Source organism: Centruroides sculpturatus, unplaced genomic scaffold (assembly GCF_000671375.1).
Source record: "Centruroides sculpturatus isolate CEXI.00-Female unplaced genomic scaffold, Cexi_2.0 scaffold51, whole genome shotgun sequence".
Taxonomy (NCBI): domain Eukaryota; kingdom Metazoa; phylum Arthropoda; class Arachnida; order Scorpiones; family Buthidae; genus Centruroides; species Centruroides sculpturatus.
This window is the reverse complement of record NW_019384329.1, coordinates 456,510-479,379: the sequence shown is the minus strand read 5'-3', so window position 1 is coordinate 479,379 and position 22,870 is coordinate 456,510. Positions and strand designations below refer to the sequence as shown.

The 22,870-nt window shown below is 31.9% G+C and overlaps 1 protein-coding gene across 1 annotated transcript in view; it reads right to left on the bottom strand.

Moving 5' to 3' along the window:
- The window catches only part of LOC111628906 (focal adhesion kinase 1-like), a 37,335-nt gene that overhangs the window by 2,405 nt on the left and 12,060 nt on the right, over positions 1-22,870 (bottom strand). The window contains exons 4-39 of the mRNA XM_023372766.1: positions 21,666-21,753; positions 21,504-21,580; positions 19,837-19,954; positions 19,613-19,753; positions 18,998-19,075; positions 17,916-18,026; positions 17,728-17,839; positions 17,542-17,583; positions 15,916-15,937; positions 15,780-15,841; positions 15,651-15,695; positions 15,486-15,583; positions 12,992-13,102; positions 12,830-12,906; positions 11,162-11,279; positions 10,938-11,078; positions 10,323-10,400; positions 9,241-9,351; positions 9,053-9,164; positions 8,867-8,908; positions 7,241-7,262; positions 7,105-7,166; positions 6,976-7,020; positions 6,811-6,908; positions 5,391-5,475; positions 5,206-5,306; positions 5,027-5,142; positions 4,703-4,893; positions 4,433-4,637; positions 4,272-4,351; positions 2,354-2,385; positions 2,105-2,275; positions 918-1,079; positions 744-846; positions 602-666; positions 388-528 (exon numbers count right to left, since the gene is read on the bottom strand). Coding sequence (XP_023228534.1) covers positions 388-528; positions 602-666; positions 744-846; positions 918-1,079; positions 2,105-2,275; positions 2,354-2,385; positions 4,272-4,351; positions 4,433-4,637; positions 4,703-4,893; positions 5,027-5,142; positions 5,206-5,306; positions 5,391-5,475; positions 6,811-6,908; positions 6,976-7,020; positions 7,105-7,166; positions 7,241-7,262; positions 8,867-8,908; positions 9,053-9,164; positions 9,241-9,351; positions 10,323-10,400; positions 10,938-11,078; positions 11,162-11,279; positions 12,830-12,906; positions 12,992-13,102; positions 15,486-15,583; positions 15,651-15,695; positions 15,780-15,841; positions 15,916-15,937; positions 17,542-17,583; positions 17,728-17,839; positions 17,916-18,026; positions 18,998-19,075; positions 19,613-19,753; positions 19,837-19,954; positions 21,504-21,580; positions 21,666-21,753 — 3,463 coding nt within the window. The remainder of the gene's footprint in view (positions 1-387; positions 529-601; positions 667-743; positions 847-917; positions 1,080-2,104; positions 2,276-2,353; positions 2,386-4,271; positions 4,352-4,432; positions 4,638-4,702; positions 4,894-5,026; positions 5,143-5,205; positions 5,307-5,390; positions 5,476-6,810; positions 6,909-6,975; positions 7,021-7,104; positions 7,167-7,240; positions 7,263-8,866; positions 8,909-9,052; positions 9,165-9,240; positions 9,352-10,322; positions 10,401-10,937; positions 11,079-11,161; positions 11,280-12,829; positions 12,907-12,991; positions 13,103-15,485; positions 15,584-15,650; positions 15,696-15,779; positions 15,842-15,915; positions 15,938-17,541; positions 17,584-17,727; positions 17,840-17,915; positions 18,027-18,997; positions 19,076-19,612; positions 19,754-19,836; positions 19,955-21,503; positions 21,581-21,665; positions 21,754-22,870) is intronic.

Below are 22,870 nucleotides of genomic sequence, written 5' to 3'. Positions count from 1 at the left end.
AAATCTTGAGGATTGATCAAGAGGATTTTTTATAGGAAAATTATTTGTATTTAGGAATTAGACAAGAAAAAAACCCAGAAAATGCCAGCCAGTTGATGAGATGTATGTGAACAACTACTGTACCAATGTTCAGTGATTTTATCCACTTAGCCGCTACTGGGATCAATGTCAGGATCCTTGATCTTAAACTAACTTATCGTATATACAATTAAAGGGAAAAAGTTTGCCAAAGTGTATCTTTGTACACAACAAGAAGGAATAAAATTGGCTCAAAAACTGTACATATAGGCAGCCCATTAGTGTTACATAAATATATTAACGTTAGATATAATATTTAAATTACAGACAAGCATATTAAATTTATATCATCATTATAATTATTATTACCTTAACTAAAAGCAGATAATCAGATGATTTGGATTGCTCTACTCCTTGCAACAAATCCATAACTGATCTCACAACTTTTGTTGTACAATCATATACAGAATCACCCGTTCTATCAAGATTAGCAGTAGGGGCCGACGTTACCTGTAATATTTACTTTTCTTACATGAAAAAGCTTTTATATTTTAATATTTTATATTACTAAAAATTATATTACCTCTACATTAGTAGTATTTGTTCCATTTCCACTATTCACTCTAGTATATAGAGCATTATTTACTTCTGTAATAAATATATTTACATATCATTTTGCAACATTTTATCATTAAACAATATATTTGTAACAACAAAACACAAACCTCGATGCGGAATTCTGTTTAGAGAACCCAAATTACTATCTGCTTCTAGACTGTCCGTGTCCGAACTCCTCGAACAATCACTTAATGACAATCGTTTCTTTGGCTGCAAGAAAATTGCAATTGTAGGTTGTTCTTTCATTCAATAATTTTTTGTGCATATATCAAAGAGCAGACCTGGATAAGAGCACCGCATCTTAATTCTTCTTCGGCTAACCAATGAGAATCTTCGTCTGCTTGTTTTTGTTGATGCTGAAGTTTCATTGCCAAATACTTTTTCTCTAAAAATTGTATATTCTCACTGTTCATTTTCTGTTCGCAGGTTTGATCAAGTAATCCCTGAAATGTACATACATTAACTAATAAATATTTCTAAAGTATAATGAAATTAGATAATAAAATTAATTACAACGTTGCTACTGAGAGAGAATGTCGGTAAGATTTCCTACTTCATTCCCGCAAAAGTTAGAACTAAGATATTCTAATTATCCAGTATCAAATAATATTTTACTCTTACAAAACAATCCGTGCCAAGCTAGGTGTTCAGAGTGTCCGAAAAGTTAATGTGTAGTGGAAAAGGTTTAAGTACAGTTTTAATAAAAGTGAAGATTTACATGCATTATTCGGTTTCTCCTTTATACCCTATAGGCACTAAGAGGGCATTTTTAGCAAGCCTGTTATGTGCTTGGCCAGGTGATGAAGAACAAAACCATACCCCAAGAAATTCTTGGAGTTTTTTGACCAATTGAGATTCGATCCTAAGTCCCTGGAGCAGTAGGCTCCCACCTTAACTGTTCAGTCATCTGGCCAACTGGAACTGGATAAGTATTCATTGGCTTATGGATAAAATACAGGGCTGTGGAGTCGGAGTCGTGGAGTTTTGATGTTTTAGCCGGAGTCAGAGTCGGATGGTAAGGAAAAGTCGGAGTCGCAGTTGAAGTCAGTAGATTTTTACACGACTTCCACAGCCCTGGCAGGGCTGTTGAGTCGGAGTCGGAGTCGTGGAGTTTTGATGTTTTAGCCGGAGTCGGAGTCGGAGTCGTGGAGTTTTAGCCGGAGTCGAAGTCGGAGGATAAGGAAAAGTCAGAGTTGGAGTCGGAGTTGGAGTCGGTAGATTTTTATGCGACTCCACAGCCCTGATAAAATAGACAAAAGCTACATAATTACAAATTTATCTATTCAGTCAATAATGTTGAATGATGGCACTGTTCAGACAATAGGAAATTCTTATTTCTTTAATATACCTATTCATTTTTTGTTTTCTTAATGTTGAATTATTATAAAAGGATCCGTAGGTAGAGAGTTAATAAGTGAAACTATAAATAGTCCAAAATCGATTAAAATATTAATTTCAATGGACTTACTTTGTTCTTAATGTCAGGAACAGAATAATTTGAAACAAAATTATTAGTCTGAATATCTCCCTCTACATCTTCCCAACTACTAGTTAATCGATTGATTCCAAAACCGATGCTTCCAAAAGGCGAAGACGGAGGAGTAGATACACTTCTACGGTTGGGTGGACGTCGAGAAGGCTGGAATAATCATGAATAAATAAATAAGATTAAATTTTAACATTTAGAAGTACTAGTAATAATAACTTTTTCAATTACCTTTGGAGGTGGATCATCAGAATATGAAGAACCTAAAAAGAAGCAATTATTAGTAAATATTGAGCCATATATTTATTAAATTTATAGTAGTACAGTAAGTCCTCGCTTAATGTCTTTATCTTATAATGTCAATGAATAAAAAATAGATGTGCTATATAAGTGAACATGTAATCATCTGCAATTACCCTTTAATTATTTTTATAAATAGTAAGTGCGATACCATGATGTAAGGATTTAATGCCGGAAAATGCAAACACAATCCAATACAAATATTTTATGAATTCTTTTTTGATATCTGATTAATATAATTTGCCTTTATTATACTTGGTGGCCAGATAACAAAGAACAGGACCCAACATATCCAGATGTAAGGTCTCGACAGACTGTCCACGAAAAATTCCTTGGGTGTTTCAATTGCACAAATGTTTCCTAGATCAATATGCCTATGCCTTAACTACCACAGTCAGATGACTGTGGTAGTTAAGGCATAGGCATAGGTAGTTAAGGCCAACACTCTAAACTTTAACAATTCTTACTAAATAATATTTTAATAAATACAAAAATGACATCAAATTTTGTATATTTTGTTTATAGTAGTGCTTTATTTTAATTATATCACCTTCAATTGAATTAATTGTTAAAGAATAATATAATCTTTTATCAGTTCATAAGAGACTCAATTTCAGCATTAAATTCTGTTAAGGCTTTTTTTCATGCCCTTCATAGATGCAACTAGGCATTCAATGGATTAGATCATTTTAATGATATAAGGCAATGCAACACATGGGTAATCTACTGACAGAGATGCCTCTCAAAAGGACTTTCTAAGAGAACATACCCACTATTTAGATGTCAGATACATAAGAAAACTCCATACAGCCAAGTTGTTGGTCAGGTGCAAACTCACAATCTAAGTGTTATGCACTCAATTACTGTAGGTTTGCATGAAACAATCAAATAGTAAGTGATGGGGCATAACACCATAAGCTATAATGCCCAAAGAATTTTTTTAAAGCAGTGTTTTTCAACCTGTGGGTCGCGACCCCCAGAGAGGTCGCAAAGCCTTACACCGGGGGTTGCGGGTAAAAGAAAAAGACAAGTGTTTGTAGGTCCTACACTACATTTAAAAAACTACAATTTCAGCAAGAAGGCTGTACCTGTTTATTTTACAGTACAATTGGTCTTTTGATCGATAGTTAGGTCTCAATCATGGGTTAGCCAGGGAGGGTCTGGGTGGATACGACCCAACCTAGAAAATCATAGCCAAAAAAGTGTTGGGCTGATTTGCAAAAAGAAATAAAAAGTAGAAGCTGAAAATTCTGATCCTAAAAAAAACAGCTCCCTGTGCCCAATCTTATAATTAAAGGAAGTTTCATACTTTATGTGTGTTAAGTAATTGTAAGTTCTCCTGAAATTTTAATTTTAATCAACAATAATTTGTCTCAACAGAAAGAAAATCGAATATGTAGTTTTTAAAATCACTGATATAGTTTTAATACGACCCTAGGGGGAGTCGCCAGAATTTTTTAACTTGTAAAGGAATCGTGTATTCAAGAAGGTTGAAAAATACTGTTTTAAAGGGTTGATCTGTCCAGATATGTTGGGCCCATCACTTACCCACTTAGGAAAATCATTATGGGCTTGACAGAGCCCATAATGATTTTCCTAAGTGGGCTTGACAGAGCCCATAATGATTTTCCTAAGTGGGCTTGACAGAGCCCATAATGGATGCTATATTTTTATGAAAATGACTGTTTTAAAATACCCTGTAGAAGAGATTCTCACTTAATTTCATTGATCTTTTTCTAAAATTAAAATACTTTACCAAATATAATCCTCATCTTATATTTTAATGCATGTGGTAACTTAAGTATTTATTATATTATTCATTCAATATGAAAATTTAAAATATAATTACCCCATGACATAGCTTGAACCCTTCTATTTTCTCTTCTCATTATTTCCTCTTGTTGTTTTCTTTCTTCCTGAAGAATCTCTCTAAAAACAAAATTAAAATCAGTAATTTTTGTTAATTAAAAATTATCTTTCAATATCATTAAGAAAAATAATAATAATTACTTTAAAACGTGTTTTATGTCTTTAAAAGAAGGACGTTTGGAAGGTTCATAGGACCAACATAACGACATCAGGCTGTAGAGTTGTGGCGGACAACTTTCTGGAAGAGGTAATCTTTCTCCGTGTTCTATGCGACCGATCACATCATTATTTTTTACACCTTGAAATGGTTTGACTCCTAACATCAATATCTCCCACATGCACACACCTAACGTTTAAAAACATTAACTAAAATTTAAACAATAATTTGAATATATACTCAAAATATCTTACCAAACATCCACACGTCACTCGCCGTAGTGAAACGACGAAAATTTATGGATTCGGGAGCCATCCATTTTATGGGTAATTTTCCTTTCGACGCCTTGTAGTATTGGTGATCTTCCACCCATCTCGATAGACCAAAATCTCCTAACTTTACACAGTCGTGGGAGGATACTAATACATTTCTTGCTGCTATATCTCTGAAGATTATATAAGAATTATAATAAATACAGGATCTTTCAAAGAATATGCTCCCATTTTAAAATAGCAATTTAAATTAATAGCATTAATTTTCAATAAAAGTTTTAAATTTAAACATATTTACTGACATACCTATGAACAAATTTTCTGCTTTCGAGATACGACAGTGCCGTACTCAACTGATACGCATAAAGTATCAGCATCGAAAGATCTAATCGATGTCTGTTATTTTGCAAATATGCCCTCATCTGAAATAATTTTAATATATTGCAAACCATAAAATAAGACAAGAATATAATCATTTTACATACTTCTCCATGCCTTGCAAGTTCCATTACTATCCATATCGGAGAGTCAGAACATATACCAATCAATTTAATTATGTGCGGATGATCAAACTGTTGCATTATATCTAAACATCAAATACAATTTAATGTGAAAAGTTATGTTAGAATAGAAACAATATTTAGTTAATGGATGACAAAAATATGCTTACATGCTTCCTCTAAAAACTTTTCTCCCATAGATTCTTCACTTTCTATCTTACAAGTTTTAATTGCTACTTCCATAATTTGGTCATCCTAATTTAGTAAAAAACAATAAAAAATATATCTGAGTTATCTATATACTTTCTATGTGCGTAAAAGATATTTTTTTGTCTTTTTCCACCTAAAACACTAACAGAACCTTTTTAATCAAGCCCACAATAATGCAGCTGGATGGGTAATGGGGGACCCAGCCCATCCAGAATGGACTGCTGTTCAGATATTCCTGAATTTTCCAACTAGTTCAGATTCATTCCTAGTTACCCAGTCACATCAACTGCTCAGCCATATAAATTCTTAGCACTAGCAACTGCTTTGCATAAAAATTTGAATTGTACAGTATACTGCCAGGTTGGCCACACCTTGTCACAATAAGAGTCATAAACTTTTCAAGAGCTGCATCCTATATTTGAATGGTTTTTAAAATATATATATATACAGGGCTAGAGCCTTATTGATGTTTCCTTTTGCAACGTCGTACCTGTGATCGCATAACTGGGCTTGTAATGATCTGTATATGGAAACAATGTAGTTAGTGTCTGGTCGAACTTGTCATCCTTTAGTGGGATGCGATAAGTTTCAGGTGCTTTAGCATCCTCGGTTTCATCCTTCACATTAGAAGAAAGGCGGAACATGGTGGGTTTCCTTTTGTACGCTATGCATATGTTTAAATCTTTGCCCGTTCTCTTGTATATGCAATGGAGGAATGGTTCGTAACTTAGGTCGACCTGTTTCTCTTCTGCATTGTTAATGTTAGTATTGGTGTTGATTGACCTGGCTTGATATGTGGATGTATATATATAGGGGTACGAGTCTAATATACAGGAGCCAAAATAAGGGTCTAGAAAAGCCACAGTTTGGAAGTAAAGACCTACAAAGTAATCTTAAAAACCTAGTTTGATAGTGTTGTTCAGAAATCCTATTTAATTTCAAAAACAAAAGAATTGCCATAATGTATTGGGCTACTTTTCACTACTATTAATAATTAGATATTAAGTAATTTGTTATTAGAGTTAGACATTAGGTGCAATTTATTAATTAAATTTAATAATTATAATAATTCAATATAATTTACTGTAATTTAATTTAATAATTTAATTTAATATTTTTTAAGTAATTTAATTAAATAAATAACCTGATACATTATGGTAATTATTTGGGTTTGAGATGATTAAATGGTAAAAAGATCATTTCTTACTTTAGTTTACTTTACTCATTTTTATCTAATTGTTTATTCTTTATTTCTTATAAACTAATGTTCAGATATTTCATATCATGGGAAGCTATAGATTTAAACTAAACACTATTAATACTTTGTTTCATTTACATCTTTATTAAGTCTAGTGAACTTTTATGATTCTAGATACATACTTTACACCTGTAAGTTCCCTTATGAACATCGCCAAATTGTCCTTCTCCTATTATTTCTGATAGATAGATGTGTGCCCTTTTCAGTTCGTATTCTTTAGCTGTAATAATCGAGCCAAAAATAAGGTTTTTGTTAAAGTTTAAATACCAAAACTGTAAGAATCTTACCACTGGGGGTAGAATAATCTTCATCCACAATTTCTGCATAGTCTTCTGTAAAAGCAAATAAAGATCTTAGTATTTCTAAACTTTCATTACTTGTCAATACCTTTATAACACAGTAGAATATTAATTTACCTGAAAAGTTAGTATCTTTATCACTAGACGAACCTGAACTTAAATACTTCTTGGGTATACTGCTGCAAAGACGTTAATAAATATAAAAATTTGCAGTTTTACAAAGTTTATCGTAACTAACAAAATTAAATTATACCTGTATTTTGTAGTTGGACTATCTGCAAAATTTAAGTAACATATAGTTTAAATGTTTTAATATATTGTAATTTTTAAACATTTAAGTGAATTTACAAATTAATTTCAATAACAGATTTAAAGAAAGGAAAGTAACTATAATGTGGTGCCGAGTTTATTAGAACGAGTCAAATGAAAGTAAGCCAAACTGCTTTATTTGCAAACTGTTACCTGCAAGTTAAAAGTAATGAACATTGGCATTGAAGTATTTGTATTGATACGTCAAAGAGCTTCTAAGTAAATCTCTAACCACCCTACATTTAGGACCTTTCACCATGCAACTTTCACATGTTTCATAATGTGAAACTAATCGGGGGTAGGATGTTTACGAGGATGTTCCTCTCCTACCACTTACTCGACTCAAGACCTTGAGGTCCGGTCTCGCTTGTCTAAAGGATGGGGAAAAAAAAAAAGGGTTAGGAGAAAGGATCGTTAGATTCTTTAGGATCTGACACCAATCTATCAATTTATCGTGGATAGATACGCGGAGAGATGGGGGAATTATCACGAGCGATCTCGTCAAGGACTTCGGGTTCAGTATGAAGGTGATAATGGTGGAAGAAATGCACTCCAATCGTTCGTTAACAAAATATCCGTTTATTCCGTACATTTATACATGGTTAATAATTGGAATACAAATCCCTCTCGGGATTTTCAATCCGTATAGTTCATAAAGTAACGGCAAAGTATAAAGTAGTCGCAACCCTACCCGCGAGATTGGAATATTCGAGAGAGAGCTTACACATCATCGCGTGTAAAATAAATACCTCTAGTTATACAGGATGGTGGTTTCAGGACGATCTTGGAGTCTGAATCCCGGGCTCGTTAAAATAGTTCGTGAGTTGACGTAAGTCTGCAAATCGTAGAATAGTTCTATCGAGGATGGTGGCGACGAGAGGCAGGTAATCCACACACACCCACAGAGTACAGAACAATAACTTTCCCCCCCCCCTGTGTCGTCATCCTACTTGTCTTTTATATGGGGACTCTCTTTTTCTGATTTCCCCATGTACGTCACAGGTGATGATCTTCGTTGACCAATGGTGGGCGAAGTGACAAACTTATGACACAACAGTTAACTCATCTTCTACAGAGAAGTATTGTCGTGGGAACGGAGTTTTTATGAGCAATTTTTATGAGAAAATTTGTCGGTTGTTTTTCCCTTTTTGTGTTAACCCTAACTTTAAAAAAAAATCGGTTTGATTTTGAAACAAAACGGTAAATGAATGAACAAAATGAATATAACTATTCGAATCTCAGCCCTCCTAAATCCTGGCCCTCACAATTAACTGAAGAAGCAACTGAATGGTCACAAATTCATCTCATAAGCAAAGGTGCAGAAGATGTCATCAAAGAGCTTGTATGAGCATAAACAACCAAGCTCATTACCCAACAGGACAAATGCCTCAATGCTGGAGATTACTTTTAATTTAGAGGTGACAGTTTGACAATAAATCACATCGGATCACTTTCATTTCACTCACCCTAATAATCAAAGAATAATGCAGATAGAATTAGAGTAAAATTAACGATAAATAATGCAAACGTAAGCGATTATGCAGAAAGCAAAGATCCACAAAGGACAAACCTGAAGACATAATTTTGTTTACATGAGAATTCCATACGAACACTTTAATAGAAATAAAGTAAATCGTTAACATAAAGCAAAACTAAATAAAAATAAATAAATAAAAGCATAGTTTAACAAACAAAACAAATAATATATATATAAACCAATTTATAGGTTCATTTCATATTTTAAGTAAATCTCTACCATTTCTGGTCCAGATCGACACTCTGTTTGTATCCATAATGCAGCAATAACCGTCAATTAATGCGGCTATATTTTCTGCAATTAAGAGGGATGAGCAAGAGATATTCAAAACCTGCAGAGAAAAATTTTAAATATTTAAAACATAATGAACTGAATTTAGTGGATACATGCTTATAACGTCTTCATACCTCACAAGCGCCAGCAATTTTTAACTGCACGACACCTTTATAATTGGATTCGGCATCCGACTTTGACGTCTGAATACTTTGTATGTTCGAAAAATTGGCAACGTGAATTAACTGAAAATATATTTTATATTACATCTTACCAGAATATTTATTTTGAAACATAAATATAAATAGCAAGCTCATTGAAATTATACTGTATTAACTACTCGATATGAATTCATCACCTATTGTATTAACACTAGATCTCACTGCCGCATAATGCATGCAGCAAACAGCATTTTTCTCAAATAACAATGTAGATTTCAATACGTTATATTATTGTAATATTGCCAGTCAGTTAGCTGAAGCAGTTAAGCATCAGTCTGACACTCTGGAGGAGCCCCAAATTGAATATGGGTGGAAAACCAAATAGTTTACATGAGTGGTTAGTCCCGAATATGTCGGATCTCCTCCCTCGAACAACCTAGTCGCTCCATTGAAGGTGTAGTCAAATCAATGATATGTCCATAAAAAGACCCTCTTAGTGCCCAAAAGGTAGAAAGATGCAAGAAGTATTGTAATATATGTTTGTTCATTTGAGAAAATGCTAATATTTCATGCATATGGCTTTACGCACAATCACATTTATCATTACAATTTCTAATTAATTGAAAGAATTTTTCCATTTCCATTGTATTCAGGTATGTTGAAAAGCTTCCTTAACAAACTTAAGGATACATCTCAATATAAATGTAAATTTAAAAATAACACACTAAATACAATAAAATTTGCTGTCTTCTCGCATTCTTTTCAACAATTAAAACCGTTAAAACTGCCCTTTGCTTTGAGACTCTTCCCTGTCCACAATTATGCAAATTAATCAAAAGTTTTTACAAAATTATAGGCAGAATTTCAAAGTAAAAGTCTATTAATTACATTTCGGTAGTTGGAAAAAAATACAAGAAAACAGCAAATTTTATATGTATTTAGTCATCAATTTGTATTATTTTTAAATTTATACTTGTTATTATTCCCTAATTCTGTTCTATATCAGTCAAAACAGCATTTATAATTTAAAATAAGTGAATTAATGTAAAATATACCTTTCCTGTTCTGTCTCCGATATAACTAACTCCAATGCTGGGTCCTATAACAAGTTCAATTGGAACACTCCAACCAATCTGTAAAAACATAAAGCTGATAACTTTTCAATTCAATGTTATAATTTATTACAATCGATACTTCTTCAGGTGTTCTATACAAACTAATCGAACCCAGATTGCACCAGAAATATCTGTATAGAACACCTGAAGAAGTTCCTAGGGTGAAACAATACTTTATACTATGAATAAATTATGTTTAACGATGCGAATGACTGAACTTAATTCAAACGTTGTGAAATATTGGAAGTAAGAATCAATAATATTTAAAAAAAATGTCAAATAATTAATGAATTGCCTAAGTTTTGAATAGCAGTGAAGCATCCGGGGCAGTATACTGGTCACAGATAACATAGATTTGCCTAAGCATTAACTGTTGTTAGAAGAAAATACAGAAGACTCCATGTTACAAGCCTTTTGGTATGGCGCAAACCCACAACCAGCTACCAACGTTCAGTGGCATTGTCTACTCGACCACTGGTAGGCATTAGTACATGTGAACTATGCCTTAATATTTACACTTTAAATCATTGCGGACAAAATAAAAATGATACTAACCCCTAAAGAACATTCGAAACTTTCTCTGTCGTACTTCAGCACCTGATACACCAATTCGAAGAATTTAAACATGCATTCGACTTCACTCAGTAAGGAATATTTCTTAAAATGACTCTGAATCAGTTTCCTTAATGTCTTTGGCTAAAAAAGAATTAATGAAAAGTTATATTATGCATGCAATTATTTTAATACTTAAGTTATTACATAAAAGGAAACTAAATTACCTTGTTATTCATTATCACAGATGAAGGAAGAAATTTATGTAGTCCTATATCTTTCTCCAGATACTCGAAATTGGATTTTTTATCCAATGCAAAATGTGTCATGTCTTTGAAGTATCGCCTACATTTAAACATTCTTTTAATATAAATATAAAAATAACCTTTTAATTAAATCAGCACAAGAAAAAAAAAACATGCAAATATTTTGGATAATTCATAATCTTCACACATAACTAAACAGAACAATTCAATCGATCGGCAATGCTAAGAATCGTCTAAAACAACGGGTGCATTCTAGCACTCATCCCATAACCACAACTGATTTGCCAGTGAATGGTTTAATAAGCTTTTACCAGAAGCAAACAGCACTATGTTGGCATTTGTACACTAATTTTGTCAAAATAATGTTGAGTTAATATAAACGAGTAGTTAAAATGGTAGTAATAATATAACCATGGAGACAGTTCATCAATGCGCTGTTTGATGCAAACTGGAATGTACCCAATGTGTAAAAAATGATGCATCACTACTGAATATATAGAGATGGCTTGCTTCCATGAAAACATTCTCTCACATATTGTGTATTTTACATAATTAAAATCAGTTTAAATTTTAAATTTTTCTGCATTATGTTCTTATAATATATTTATTTAATGTTAATTTACTAATAGTTATACATTTCTACATCATTTACCCTTATCCATAGCAACATTGTTCTTTGTTATAATTCTTAAAGATAATGAATTAGTCAAAGATATATAACCACTGCCAAGTCTGATTTATTATTAACAACTAACTAAATTCTGTGATTATAATTAACTTAATGAACTTTCTACCCTTTTAAACTCTTTCTACCCTATAGACATTAAGAGGACCTGCCTTAATCATACCCATCAATATGGTTAAAAGTTCGACTAGACCCATAATAGGATGATTACAACATGGATGATTATAACTTCGAATTTTATGTAAGTTTATTTCATGTAGACAGCATTAGCCTGGTGGAGGGCAAAGTGATTTTAAATGCTAAGCATATTACTTTCATAAAAAGAAAAAAGAAGTATCAATAAGAATATGGTTAATGTATGCTGGATATATAACCCCCAAAAACTTCCTACGGTTTTTTACAATTCCCATATTCTATCCTGTATATCTAGAGCAGAATACCAATACGTTTATTGCCTTGGCCATCCAGCAATTGTGTTTATGATTATACCTAGCAAAACAAGTAGTAAATATTTAAACACTTGTTTCTTCCTTCTGTTGCTTCAATAAAAGCAGTTTATTTACATTTATACTTTAGTTTCTGAAGTATTATCTATCCTATGTATGTATGTCTCTTTAATCCGACATTAAGTTGGGTAGACTATCATTACAGCTTTCAGGTTAGACACTTCTTTTATTGTTTCCACATATGCATTTCGGACTTATATAAATGTTAAGTCCCTCTTCAGTGCAATACTTAGCATTTATATAAGTCCAAAATGCATATGTGGAAACAATAAAAGAAGTGTCTAACCTGAAAGCTGTAATGATAGTCTACCGAACTTAATGTTGGATTAAAGAGAAATGCATACATAGAACATAATAACAGCTATCCAAAAGTGATATTTAGTATTATCTATTCTTATATTGTAATTCATTTTATGCTTGATAAAATAAAGTACTTACCTTATTTCTATACAACATAACTGAATGGCAAGTTCTTGATCAATATCAGACTCTAGTTTTAAATACTCATTTTTTATCTGTAATTTAAAACAATGGATTTAGTATCATTCATATATATACAGTATATAAAACCTTCCTTGTATTTAAGTATTTAAGACTTGCCTGATCATAAAAATAAAAAAATGTGATTCGATCTTTTTCGTAAACATCTCTCAAAACACTCGGAATATATCGAATTCTCAGTTCGTATCTATTAACAGAATTATAAACTTTATATTAAAATCTGTTTTTATATTAAAATTTCTTTAATTAAGTGTGATTAAGTTAAAAATTATCATGATTATTGGATATTAAATCAGTCATCTATACTAATTTTTAATTGATCCCATTACCAAATAATTGGTCTTCCTTTATCATTTTCCATCTATTTTTCTATCAGTTAGTATTTCAACAGAATATTGTTAGTTAAAATTATATAAATTACAATATATAATACTTTTTTTTTTTTTTACTCTTTCCATCCTGTGGATATTGAGATGGCCTTTTTAATCAAACCCATCATGGGTTAAAACAAATCATGGATGAGGAACAGAATCAGATATATTTGGATAGACCACACTCGAAACATTTCAGAGTTTCTCAATCCATCCATGTTTATTCAGGTCGCCTAGAGCAGTGGTTCCCAATTAGTTTTTCCTGCGTATCACTTCAAGAAAGAGCTCAAACTCGCATACCCTTTATAGTATAAATTCATATTAATCCATACTAATATTATAAATTCGAAGGTAATTCTGTCTGTGTCACCTTTTCACATCTAAACCGCCGAACAGGTTTTAATAAAATTTGGCACAGAGATAGCGTACATGTTGGAGATGGACATAGGCTACATTTTACTGCAAGAAAATATCTTATTCCAACGAGAAAATTCGATATAATGCAGGCGAAGCCATGGGTAGACAGCTAGTGAGAAATAGAATAAGTTTTTTTTACATTTATTACCTTTAAAATACAATTCTAATAATAATGAAAATAACATAAGGTTATTTAATTTTAATGTGACAAATGTGCACGATTATCTTTGCACAACTTTGTAAAATCTGGTTGCTTTTTGGTCAGCTTCAGTCTCGAGTCATCTTCGAGTCGAAGTCGGTGACATTATTTAGTTTTCATGTTTGTCATGGCCGAAAATCCGCTCTCACAGAGGTGTGTTGTGCAAAATGGTAGTAAATATTTTATTGCCGCTTTGCTGACATGATGATAATGATAATTCTACAATTAACACAATTTGTGTTAATCGTACAATTTTTGTTTCTTGTGTAAGAATTTCATTTAGGTATTGTCACAAATGCATTTTTTTGATGAAATTTCGAGAATATTTTTAGTTATAAATAAACAAATTTGTGCATTTGACACAGTGTTGTAAATTGCCGTATTTTTTATGGTCCACCCGTTATTTTTTTGATTGCTTCATCTCGTGCATTTAAATTGACCGATTTTAGATTGCCGCATGTACCCCTTCATGAAATTTCGCGTACCCTTAGGGGGTACGCGTACCACTAATTGGGAATCACTGGCCTAGAGCATTATTCTTGGTAGGCTAATTCCTTAATCATTCAGCTGCCCATCAATTAACATGTAATAGCTTACAATATTATCTTAACAATCAAAAATCATCCAGGAAACTAAAGCTTGAAAAAATATGTCTAGAATGCCTAAAAATAACAATTCATTCAGAAATATAACAGAAGATTTATATTTTTATTAAATAAACACATTTAACCTTCATAAGCAACTATCCGTCATCAGTTCAGCCAACACACAATGCGGCCAACTGGGAGTAAGAGATAAGACCCAACATAACTGGAATGGACCACCCATTCAATACAATGTCCTCCAAAATGGAAGATTGATGCTTTATCTCTCTTAGCCATTTGGCTGTCACATTTAGTTACGAGTTAGTTTTTGTATATTATTTTAATGTTATCTATTATATATCTACTGAGCCAATGATGATCAATCATCACTTCAATCATCAACGACCAATGATCAAGGGACAGACTTGTGCTACTGCAACATTATTTTACAATACCATAATCCTTAATGGTATAATTACATGTTTCAATCACCATTACGAATTCATAACTCTGCGTTAGTGCACTGAGTTTTTTTCCGGCATTAGTGCAGTGGGGCGTTTGTCCACCCCGACATTTTTTTGGGTCCATAAACCATGTAAGTAAAAATTCATAAAGATTTACTCATTTATTTGGTAAAGTCATGTGTCATTATACATATGATTATATTCAGGTATGATTACATATTATATTAGTACATAAATCCACGAAAATAANAATATAATTTACTGTAATTTAATTTAATAATTTAATTTAATATTTTTTAAGTAATTTAATTAAATAAATAACCTGATACATTATGGTAATTATTTGGGTTTGAGATGATTAAATGGTAAAAAGATCATTTCTTACTTTAGTTTACATTACTCATTTTTATCTAATTGTTTATTCTTTATTTCTTATAAACTAATGTTCAGATATTTCATATCATGGGAAGCTATAGATTTAAACTAAACACTATTAATACTTTGTTTCATTTACATCTTTATTAAGTCTAGTGAACTTTTATGATTCTAGATACATACTTTACACCTGTAAGTTCCCTTATGAACATCGCCAAATTGTCCTTCTCCTATTATTTCTGATAGATAGATGTGTGCCCTTTTCAGTTCGTATTCTTTAGCTGTAATAATCGAGCCAAAAATAAGGTTTTTGTTAAAGTTTAAATACCAAAACTGTAAGAATCTTACCACTGGGGGTAGAATAATCTTCATCCACAATTTCTGCATAGTCTTCTGTAAAAGCAAATAAAGATCTTAGTATTTCTAAACTTTCATTACTTGTCAATACCTTTATAACACAGTAGAATATTAATTTACCTGAAAAGTTAGTATCTTTATCACTAGACGAACCTGAACTTAAATACTTCTTGGGTATACTGCTGCAAAGACGTTAATAAATATAAAAATTTGCAGTTTTACAAAGTTTATCGTAACTAACAAAATTAAATTATACCTGTATTTTGTAGTTGGACTATCTGCAAAATTTAAGTAACATATAGTTTAAATGTTTTAATATATTGTAATTTTTAAACATTTAAGTGAATTTACAAATTAATTTCAATAACAGATTTAAAGAAAGGAAAGTAACTATAATGTGGTGCCGAGTTTATTAGAACGAGTCAAATGAAAGTAAGCCAAACTGCTTTATTTGCAAACTGTTACCTGCAAGTTAAAAGTAATGAACATTGGCATTGAAGTATTTGTATTGATACGTCAAAGAGCTTCTAAGTAAATCTCTAACCACCCTACATTTAGGACCTTTCACCATGCAACTTTCACATGTTTCATAATGTGAAACTAATCGGGGGTAGGATGTTTACGAGGATGTTCCTCTCCTACCACTTACTCGACTCAAGACCTTGAGGTCCGGTCTCGCTTGTCTAAAGGATGGGGAAAAAAAAAAAGGGTTAGGAGAAAGGATCGTTAGATTCTTTAGGATCTGACACCAATCTATCAATTTATCGTGGATAGATACGCGGAGAGATGGGGGAATTATCACGAGCGATCTCGTCAAGGACTTCGGGTTCAGTATGAAGGTGATAATGGTGGAAGAAATGCACTCCAATCGTTCGTTAACAAAATATCCGTTTATTCCGTACATTTATACATGGTTAATAATTGGAATACAAATCCCTCTCGGGATTTTCAATCCGTATAGTTCATAAAGTAACGGCAAAGTATAAAGTAGTCGCAACCCTACCCGCGAGATTGGAATATTCGAGAGAGAGCTTACACATCATCGCGTGTAAAATAAATACCTCTAGTTATACAGGATGGTGGTTTCAGGACGATCTTGGAGTCTGAATCCCGGGCTCGTTAAAATAGTTCGTGAGTTGACGTAAGTCTGCAAATCGTAGAATAGTTCTATCGAGGATGGTGGCGACGAGAGGCAGGTAATCCACACACACCCACAGAGTACAGAACAATAACTTTCCCCCCCCCCTGTGTCGTCATCCTACTTGTCTTTTATATGGGGACTCTCTTTTTCTGATTTCCCCATGTACGTCACAGGTGATGATCTTCGTTGACCAATGGTGGGCGAAGTGACAAACTTATGACACAACAGTTAGCTCATCTTCTGCAGGGAAGTATTGTCGTGGGAACGGAGTTTTTATGAGCAATTTTTATGAGAAAATTTGTCGGTTGTTTTTCCCTTTTTGTGTTAACCCTAACTTTAAAAAAAAATCGGTTTGATTTTGAAACAAAACGGTAAATGAATGAACAAAATGAATATAACTATTCGAATCTCAGCCCTCCTAAATCCTGGCCCTCACAATTAACTGAAGAAGCAACTGAATGGTCACAAATTCATCTCATAAGCAAAGGTGCAGAAGATGTCATCAAAGAGCTTGTATGAGCATAAACCACCAAGCTCATTACCCAACAGGACAAATGCCTCAATGCTGGAGATTACTTTTAATTTAGAGGTGACAGTTTGACAATAAATCACATCGGATCACTTTCATTTCACTCACCCTAATAATCAAAGAATAATGCAGATAGAATTAGAGTAAAATTAACGATAAATAATGCAAACGTAAGCGATTATGCAGAAAGCAAAGATCCACAAAGGACAAACCTGAAGACATAATTTTGTTTACATGAGAATTCCATACGAACACTTTAATAGAAATAAAGTAAATCGTTAACATAAAGCAAAACTAAATAAAAATAAATAAATAAAAGCATAGTTTAACAAACAAAACAAATAATATATATATAAACCAATTTATAGGTTCATTTCATATTTTAAGTAAATCTCTACCATTTCTGGTCCAGATCGACACTCTGTTTGTATCCATAATGCAGCAATAACCGTCAATTAATGCGGCTATATTTTCTGCAATTAAGAGGGATGAGCAAGAGATATTCAAAACCTGCAGAGAAAAATTTTAAATATTTAAAACATAATGAACTGAATTTAGTGGATACATGCTTATAACGTCTTCATACCTCACAAGCGCCAGCAATTTTTAACTGCACGACACCTTTATAATTGGATTCGGCATCCGACTTTGACGTCTGAATACTTTGTATGTTCGAAAAATTGGCAACGTGAATTAACTGAAAATATATTTTATATTACATCTTACCAGAATATTTATTTTGAAACATAAATATAAATAGCAAGCTCATTGAAATTATACTGTATTAACTACTCGATATGAATTCATCACCTATTGTATTAACACTAGATCTCACTGCCGCATAATGCATGCAGCAAACAGCATTTTTCTCAAATAACAATGTAGATTTCAATACGTTATATTATTGTAATATTGCCAGTCAGTTAGCTGAAGCAGTTAAGCATCAGTCTGACACTCTGGAGGAGCCCCAAATTGAATATGGGTGGAAAACCAAATAGTTTACATGAGTGGTTAGTCCCGAATATGTCGGATCTCCTCCCTCGAACAACCTAGTCGCTCCATTGAAGGTGTAGTCAAATCAATGATGTGTCCATAAAAAGACCCTCTTAGTGCCCAAAAGGTAGAAAGATGCAAGAAGTATTGTAATATATGTTTGTTCATTTGAGAAAATGCTAATATTTCATGCATATGGCTTTACGCACAATCACATTTATCATTACAATTTCTAATTAATTGAAAGAATTTTTCCATTTCCATTGTATTCAGGTATGTTGAAAAGCTTCCTTAACAAACTTAAGGATACATCTCAATATAAATGTAAATTTAAAAATAACACACTAAATACAATAAAATTTGCTGTCTTCTCGCATTCTTTTCAACAATTAAAACCGTTAAAACTGCCCTTTGCTTTGAGACTCTTCCCTGTCCACAATTATGCAAATTAATCAAAAGTTTTTACAAAATTATAGGCAGAATTTCAAAGTAAAAGTCTATTAATTACATTTCGGTAGTTGGAAAAAAATACAAGAAAACAGCAAATTTTATATGTATTTAGTCATCAATTTGTATTATTTTTAAATTTATACTTGTTATTATTCCCTAATTCTGTTCTATATCAGTCAAAACAGCATTTATAATTTAAAATAAGTGAATTAATGTAAAATATACCTTTCCTGTTCTGTCTCCGATATAACTAACTCCAATGCTGGGTCCTATAACAAGTTCAATTGGAACACTCCAACCAATCTGTAAAAACATAAAGCTGATAACTTTTCAATTCAATGTTATAATTTATTACAATCAATACTTCTTCAGGTGTTCTATACAAACTAATTGAACCCAGATTGCACCAGAAATATCTGTATAGAACACCTGAAGAAGTTCCTAGGGTGAAACAATACTTTATACTATGAATAAATTATGTTTAACGATGCGAATGACTGAACTTAATTCAAACGTTGTGAAATATTGGAAGTAAGAATCAATAATATTTAAAAAAAATGTCAAATAATTAATGAATTGCCTAAGTTTTGAATAGCAGTGAAGCATCCGGGGCAGTATACTGGTCACAGATAACATAGATTTGCCTAAGCATTAACTGTTGTTAGAAGAAAATACAGAAGACTCCATGTTACAAGCCTTTTGGTATGGCGCAAACCCACAACCAGCTACCAACGTTCAGTGGCATTGTCTACTCGACCACTGGTAGGCATTAGTACATGTGAACTATGCCTTAATATTTACACTTTAAATCATTGCGGACAAAATAAAAATGATACTAACCCCTAAAGAACATTCGAAACTTTCTCTGTCGTACTTCAGCACCTGATACACCAATTCGAAGAATTTAAACATGCATTCGACTTCACTCAGTAAGGAATATTTCTTAAAATGACTCTGAATCAGTTTCCTTAATGTCTTTGGCTAAAAAAGAATTAATGAAAAGTTATATTATGCATGCAATTATTTTAATACTTAAGTTATTACATAAAAGGAAACTAAATTACCTTGTTATTCATTATCACAGATGAAGGAAGAAATTTATGTAGTCCTATATCTTTCTCCAGATACTCGAAATTGGATTTTTTATCCAATGCAAAATGTGTCATGTCTTTGAAGTATCGCCTACATTTAAACATTCTTTTAATATAAATATAAAAATAACCTTTTAATTAAATCAGCACAAGAAAAAAAAACATGCAAATATTTTGGATAATTCATAATCTTCACACATAACTAAACAGAACAATTCAATCGATCGGCAATGCTAAGAATCGTCTAAAACAACGGGTGCATTCTAGCACTCATCCCATAACCACAACTGATTTGCCAGTGAATGGTTTAATAAGCTTTTACCAGAAGCAAACAGCACTATGTTGGCATTTGTACACTAATTTTGTCAAAATAATGTTGAGTTAATATAAACGAGTAGTTAAAATGGTAGTAATAATATAACCATGGAGACAGTTCATCAATGCACTGTTTGATGCAAACTGGAATGTACCCAATGTGTAAAAAATGATGCATCACTACTGAATATATAGAGATGGCTTGCTTCCATGAAAACATTCTCTCACATATTGTGTATTTTACATAATTAAAATCAGTTTAAATTTTAAATTTTTCTGCATTATGTTCTTATAATATATTTATTTAATGTTAATTTACTAATAGTTATACATTTCTACATCATTTACCCTTATCCATAGCAACATTGTTCTTTGTTATAATTCTTAAAGATAATGAATTAGTCAAAGATATATAACCACTGCCAAGTCTGATTTATTATTAACAACTAACTAAATTCTGTGATTATAATTAACTTAATGAACTTTCTACCCTTTTAAACTCTTTCTACCCTATAGACATTAAGAGGACCTGCCTTAATCATACCCATCAATATGGTTAAAAGTTCGACTAGACCCATAATAGGATGATTACAACATGGATGATTATAACTTCGAATTTTATGTAAGTTTATTTCATGTAGACAGCATTAGCCTGGTGGAGGGCAAAGTGATTTTAAATGCTAAGCATATTACTTTCATAAAAAGAAAAAAGAAGTATCAATAAGAATATGGTTAATGTATGCTGGATATATAACCCCCAAAAACTTCCTACGGTTTTTTACAATTCCCATATTCTATCCTGTATATCTAGAGCAGAATACCAATACGTTTATTGCCTTGGCCATCCAGCAATTGTGTTTATGATTATACCTAGCAAAACAAGTAGTAAATATTTAAACACTTGTTTCTTCCTTCTGTTGCTTCAATAAAAGCAGTTTATTTACATTTATACTTTAGTTTCTGAAGTATTATCTATCCTATGTATGTATGTCTCTTTAATCCGACATTAAGTTGGGTAGACTATCATTACAGCTTTCAGGTTAGACACTTCTTTTATTGTTTCCACATATGCATTTCGGACTTATATAAATGTTAAGTCCCTCTTCAGTGCAATACTTAGCATTTATATAAGTCCAAAATGCATATGTGGAAACAATAAAAGAAGTGTCTAACCTGAAAGCTGTAATGATAGTCTACCGAACTTAATGTCGGATTAAAGAGACATGCATACATAGAACATAATAACAGCTATCCAAAAGTGATATTTAGTATTATCTATTCTTATATTGTAATTCATTTTATGCTTGATAAAATAAAGTACTTACCTTATTTCTATACAACATAACTGAATGGCAAGTTCTTGATCAATATCAGACTCTAGTTTTAAATACTCATTTTTTATCTGTAATTTAAAACAATGGATTTAGTATCATTCATATATATACAGTATATAAAACCTTCCTTGTATTTAAGTATTTAAGACTTGCCTGATCATAAAAATAAAAAAATGTGATTCGATCTTTTTCGTAAACATCTCTCAAAACACTCGGAATATATCGAATTCTCAGTTCGTATCTATTAACAGAATTATAAACTTTATATTAAAATCTGTTTTTATATTAAAATTTCTTTAATTAAGTGTGATTAAGTTAAAAATTATCATGATTATTGGATATTAAATCAGTCATCTATACTAATTTTTAATTGATCCCATTACCAAATAATTGGTCTTCCTTTATCATTTTCCATCTATTTTTCTATCAGTTAGTATTTCAACAGAATATTGTTAGTTAAAATTATATAAATTACAATATATAATACTTTTTTTTTTTTTTACTCTTTCCATCCTGTGGATATTGAGATGGCCTTTTTAATCAAACCCATCATGGGTTAAAACAAATCATGGATGAGGAACAGAATCAGATATATTTGGATAGACCACACTCGAAACATTTCAGAGTTTCTCAATCCATCCATGTTTATTCAGGTCGCCTAGAGCAGTGGTTCCCAATTAGTTTTTCCTGCGTATCACTTCAAGAAAGAGCTCAAACTCGCATACCCTTTATAGTATAAATTCATATTAATCCATACTAATATTATAAATTCGAAGGTAATTCTGTCTGTGTCACCTTTTCACATCTAAACCGCCGAACAGGTTTTAATAAAATTTGGCACAGAGATAGCGTACATGTTGGAGATGGACATAGGCTACATTTTACTGCAAGAAAATATCTTATTCCAACGAGAAAATTCGATATAATGCAGGCGAAGCCATGGGTAGACAGCTAGTGAGAAATAGAATAAGTTTTTTTTACATTTATTACCTTTAAAATACAATTCTAATAATAATGAAAATAACATAAGGTTATTTAATTTTAATGTGACAAATGTGCACGATTATCTTTGCACAACTTTGTAAAATCTGGTTGCTTTTTGGTCAGCTTCAGTCTCGAGTCATCTTCGAGTCGAAGTCGGTGACATTATTTAGTTTTCATGTTTGTCATGGCCGAAAATCCGCTCTCACAGAGGTGTGTTGTGCAAAATGGTAGTAAATATTTTATTGCCGCTTTGCTGACATGATGATAATGATAATTCTACAATTAACACAATTTGTGTTAATCGTACAATTTTTGTTTCTTGTGTAAGAATTTCATTTAGGTATTGTCACAAATGCATTTTTTTGATGAAATTT